The sequence below is a fragment of the Coffea eugenioides genome, chromosome 4 (genome assembly GCF_003713205.1).
Source record: "Coffea eugenioides isolate CCC68of chromosome 4, Ceug_1.0, whole genome shotgun sequence".
NCBI lineage: Eukaryota > Viridiplantae > Streptophyta > Magnoliopsida > Gentianales > Rubiaceae > Coffea > Coffea eugenioides.
In genome coordinates, this window is record NC_040038.1 from 25,590,370 (window position 1) to 25,596,265 (window position 5,896).

General features: G+C 40.1%; 1 protein-coding gene across 1 annotated transcript; it reads right to left on the reverse strand.

Moving 5' to 3' along the window:
• Positions 1-3,798: 3,798 nt before the first annotated feature.
• Positions 3,799-5,352, reverse strand: LOC113769214. The gene has a single exon (XM_027313680.1). The coding sequence runs from the start codon at positions 5,350-5,352 to the stop codon at positions 3,799-3,801; it is 1,554 nt and encodes a 517-aa protein (XP_027169481.1).
• Positions 5,353-5,896: the final 544 nt, after the last annotated feature.

A 5,896-nucleotide genomic window follows, 5' to 3' on the forward strand; every position in this document is an offset into this window, starting at 1 on the left:
AGTAACAATACAAAGGAAGGATACAGGTTGGCTCCAAAGCCAAGTCGTTTGCCATGCATGACCTCCTGCCGACACTCCATCGACCATAAACAAGGTCCGTAGAACTCCACTTGTACACCCACCGAACACCTTATCACCCTCACTGGCCAGTCACCTCACAAACTTGCCCGGGCGAACGAAATCACAAACTTGAGCTTGAGTCACAAGCTCGGGTCACAAACTTGGTCCACATAATCGGTGAACCGGATTCACAAACTTGGTGACCTCAAACCAGGTTGGACTGACTTCGACCAAGCCCTAACCGGCTCGAATAGTCCATCCAGGTCATGAGATCGGGCCCCAAACTCACAAACTTCGCAAAATTTTCTCAAAAGTCACCCTGAGCCACAAGCTCAAGGGGTTTAGTTCCAAAATGATTCATATACATATGCCATGTACAAATATGTGCGTAAGGTAGGGTTTAGGTCGAGTGCGATAAAGTACACCCTCGCCTAGGTACCCTTTTCATACATATCGAAACACATAAGCAACTAACACACAAGAGCAGCCTGAATACTTACTCAAAATACAAAAGTGGTATAAGAGCAAAATCACTTCGTGCGTGTTCGCTAGTAGTGGGCCCCACCGGCTCCGCCTAGCTCACCACTGTCTGAAATAGAAGATTGTATCTCATTATATCACAAACGGCCACTAACATACCCAAAACAAGAAAGACGGCAAAATCGGCACATGCAAGTGCGGAAACGGCAAAATGGGCGCACGCGCGCGCGCGGAACGGCAAACGGAAATGGCCAAATCTGCCATCTCAAACCATTTTGATCAAAAGTCAGGCCAGGAATGTCGGACCAAGGTGAACGAGACACCGTTTCGAAGCTATGAGGAAGGGTTACAATTCTCATGAAGACACCTTAAGCTAGATCTGAATGGAAGCAGGTCGAAATTATGGAAAACAGTACCAGAAATTTACGTGTTCAGGTGACGAACAGGGTTTGTTTGCTGGACCATCACGCACAGCTCACAAGTCCAAATCAAGAAATTCCAATGGAGTTGGAAAGCTAGGACATAAGGCTATAACTTTCATGTTTGGACCAAAAGCTGAATCAATACAGAGCATGGAAGAAAATGGGTCCAAACATTCCTGTCAGAACTGTCCAAATTCGAAGGCAGTTCTGACAACCGATCTTGTTTTGGTCATAACTGAAGCTAAGAAACTCGGATTTGGATGGAATTTATACCGTTTCGAAGCTAAGACCAAGATCTACCTTTATTATGAAGACACCAACACCCAGTTCGTACGTTATCAAAACGGACAAAACAGGGTCAGAAGCTAAATCCAGAAACACGGCAGAATCCGAAGTTTAGAACAGATGCGACTATTTTGGCCATAACTCAGGCTACATAGATCCGTTTGAGGTGTTCTTGGTGGCGTTGAAAATATAAGACAGAGTACTGAAACTTTCATGTTTTGACAAATGGCTAAATCCGAACGTATTATAGTGAATAAACACAACCAAAAAGACTAAACTGTCCACGTGGAACTCTGGAATGTAACCTAGAACAGCGAGGGTATTTTCATCTTTTCATAAGCTACGTTGCTCTGATTGAGCAGAAATTTTGTAGGCAACTATAAAATACCATTCTATACAACTTTCATGTTTTGTGCCAAGCCTAATTCGGCCTCTAACATGGAGCACTAAAACCGGACAGAACAGGGTAGCTTGGTTTCCAAATTCTGAAATTGGCACCTTTACTCTATAAATTCATATCTAACAAGTGCTCTATCATCAAACCCACCAATTACTAGCTCAATAACATCAATTAAGAGGTAGATAACCATAATCAAGGCTGAAAATATAAAACCTTGTTAAACATCCCAACATACCATTTAACCCATGAAATTTTCCCCATAAATCCATCAAAACTATAACTTTAAGCTTCTAGTTCACACATGTAAGAGGTAAAGGGAAGTTTCTTACCAAATTCACCTTAATCCTTATATCAAGAAGCTACCAAGACCTTCCTCTTCCCAAATCACTCCACCAAAACCCTTAAGCTTCCTTGGAGATCAACTTTTGTGGAGGAATTTGCGAGATTATCGGTTGAAACTCAAGATTGAGGCTTGAAATTGAGGTGCAAGGTGAAGTTTTTTCCTCTCTTGTTTTTCCTCTCAAGAATTTCGACCAAGACTAAGAAAAGGGGAAGAAATGAGGAAATTTTGGTCAAATTTCTGTTTTATGAAGGTTAAGACAAGTTGGTCAAAGTCCAACTTCCATAGATGCCTTGACACTTGTTTTCTTTCTAGCATTTTCTCTCATTTCTCTTGGTCAAATATTGTGGCTGAAGTATGAGATATTTTGAGGGTCAATTATCTAAAATAAAATGAGAAGATTAAGGTAATAAAGTATGGGTCAAATGGTGTGTTTACCCGGTAACAAACGGTACCCGTCGGTTCGAGCCGATTTTCCTTAAATCACCCGTACTAGAGTTTTTTCTTCCTATTCACTAACTTTTTATTATTGCATCTAATCCCATATTATTTCTCACCCAAAATTCACTCTTAAACACCAAATTTGATCCTTGCTCCGTACCAAAAAATCATCCGGCGAAAAATCGCGAAAACCCTAATTTGCTCCAATCTTGAAAACGAAGAGTGAAACCCTACTTTCTAGGTTCATTTGCACTTATTGAGGAATGATTGAGTAGTAGGGCCATAGTAAAAGAATAATTTTCAAATAAAATGGTGTTTTAAGAAAAGTGGGATGAATTTTACAATTCCATAGAATAAAATTAGGGTTTTGAGTCAAATATGAGGGATTTAAACATAACCTGCTAGTCACAAGTAAACTAGGGTTTTAAAGTACAAGTAAGGTTTCTAGTCTTTTTTTAAAATAACACAATGTTTTAAGACAAAATAAAATAAAGAAACTGTAATCCTTTCTTTGAGATTAAACAAAAATAGTATTCTAAAATTTGGGGTATCACATAAAGCCAATCTAAGTAGTAAAGGAATCCATCAGCTATAAAGAATTTCTCTTGACCCGATTACTTGCATGCTTCAAACACCAACTTAAAATCATCATCAGTAGCGTATAAATCCTTGATAAGCTCAAATCAAAGTAATTTAGCATCTAGAGTAGCAAGAAGAGTGTATCTCCGTGGTAGTGCATCGGCGACTATGTTGGACTTACTGGTCTTGTATTTTATAACATACGAAAAAGTCTCTATGAACGAGATCCACCGCACATGCCTCTTACTCAGTTTGTTTTGAGACTTGAGAAACTTTAGCAACTCGTGATCAGTGTGGATGACAAACTCCTTGGGACGAAGGTAGTGTTGCCACACTTGTAGTGCTCGAATCAAGGCGTACAACTCTTTGTCATAGGTGCTATAATTCAGCATTGCCCTGTTTAACTTCTCACTAAAATAAGCAACTGGTCATCCTCCTTGGATCAATATGGCTTCTTTGCCAATTCCTGACGCATCATATTCAATTTCAAACGTTTTAGAAAAGTCGGGAAGAGATAATACAGGTGCATGTGTAAGTGCATGTTGAAGAGAGTCAAAGGATTTTTCCTATTCTTCACCCCGTTGGAACGATACATCCTTTTTAATGATTGATGTCAAAGGTGCCGCTATGGAGCTAAAGTCACGTACAAACCATCGATAGAAGCTTGCAAGGCCGTGAAAGCATCTTACCTCCCCAATGGTGGTCGGCCTTGGCCATTCTTGGATGACTTTGATTATACTTTCATCCACCTTGATGCCCTGTGAACTGACAACAAAGCCTAGAAATGCTAGTTAGTCAGTGCAAAAGGTACATTTCTTTAGGTTAGCATAAAGACGTTCCTTCTGAAGTACCTCCAATACTAGCTTAACATGTTGCAACTGTTCATCTAGACTTTTGCTATAAATGAGAATATCATCAAAGTACACTATTACGAACTTGCCTAAGTACTCACGCAAGACATGATTCATTAACCGCATAAAGGTATTAGGTGCATTAGTAAGACCCAAAAGCATGACTAACCACTCATATAACCCGTACTTAGTTTTAAATGCGGTTTTCCATTCGTCACCTTCCTTGATCCTAATTTGATGATACCTAGATTTTATATCAATTTTTGTAAATATAACAGCCCCATGTAATTCATCTAACATGTCATCAAGTCGAGGAATGGGACGGCGATACTTTACCGTTATGGTATTTATGGCTCTGCAGTTAGTGCACATCCTCCAAGACCCGTTCTTCTTTGGCACAAGAATGACTGGAACGGCATAGGGACTTAAGCTCTCTCGTGCCCACCCTTTGACTAGAAGCTCCACCACTTGCCTTTGAATTTCTTTTGTCTCCTCCGGATTGCTCCTATACGCGGTTCGATTAGGCAGGGGTGCTCTAGGTATGAGGTCAATTTGATGCTCAATACCTTTAATGGGTGGCAAACCGCTAGGCACGTCGTCTGGGAAAACGTCATCATATTCCTGTAAAAGCTTAGCAAAAGAACTAGGCAACGCAGTGTCAAGTTCATTAGCGTTAGCCGAAACTTCCTTGCTGTAAAACAAAAATAAATTTCGGCCTACAAGGAAGCCTTTCCTCACATCTTTGGCTTTTGCAATCAACAATACTTTTCCCTCTTTTTTTACCTCATGATTCGTCCCATTAATTGCCTTTTCCCTCTCATTTTGCACGGATCTTTTCCTCTCTTTTCTCTCATGTTTCTCAATTCTTTTTCGCTCATCAACTTTCTCACATTCCTGCTGAATTTTCATTTGATCCTCATACACTTGCTTAGGCATAAGTGGTGCAAGTATGATTTTCCTTCCTTTATGTAAGAAGGTGTACATGTTGGTACAACCATTATGACTAGTACTCCTATCAAATTGCCATGGTCTACCAAGTAAGATATGACTAGCTTGCATAAGTACTACATCACAAAGCACTTCATCCTCATAAGCTCCAACTTTAAAAGAAACTAGTACCTTTTGAGACGCTCGTATGTCTCCACAATTATTCAACCATTGTAGACGATATGGCCTGAGATGCTCGCGGGTAGGCAATCCCAAAGTTTCGACCATTAGTGAACTAGCGACATTGGTGCAGCTGCCGGGGTTTATCACCAAGCTACACACTCTGCCATTTACGTGGCATCGAGTGTAGAAGATGTTTTTCCTTTGGATCTCCTCTTTTTTGACATGGGCCGCTAATGCGCACCTTGCAACTAGCCCTAGCGCAATTGACTCCTCTAATGGTGGCTGCACTACTGCTTTGGTTTCCTCCTCCTCAACCAGAGGTGGCATGTCCTTGTACTCCTCCTTATTCTCGGACACTACTTTCCCGCTTGGAAGTACGATCATTGCTTTTAAGTTCGGGCTTGAAAACTTAATACTAAAATTTTATTGCCAAACTTCAATGATCTTTCCAAATGGCAAGAGTCATCTATTTATACAAGATTAAGTGAACTTTCGTGAAAATCTCGGACATATGACCTTTCAAAAAGTAAAATGACTCTTGGGTGAAAGGTTATAGGCAACCTTACAAAAGACAAATGACCCTTCAGAAAAGTAAAAGACACACAATTTTACAACCCACTTTCTTTATTATTGGGACCTACTATAGACATGACTTGTCCCTAGATTAGACACACCAATAATAATCGTCATGTAGGGTATCCGAGGGAGTAGTATCTGGATCAGTGATATTGTATAACTCAATGTGATCTTTATGTGCTCTCCTATTTCTTCTTTCATTCAACTGTCTCCTTTCCTCTGATCTTTCTTTATGGACATAAGAAGATGAGGAACCGGATTCTGATTGACTTGTCTTATATGGATCTTGGGAATCTTGCATAACGGTGTCATTCATTATATCTTGATATTGTCTTATGGCCTTTTGAACTGT

What these genes read in the sequence shown, in the direction of transcription:
- LOC113769214 (XM_027313680.1), bottom strand. Translation starts at nt 5,352, where the DNA reads ATGATCGTACTTCCAAGCGGGAAAGTAGTGTCCGAGAATAAGGAGGAG.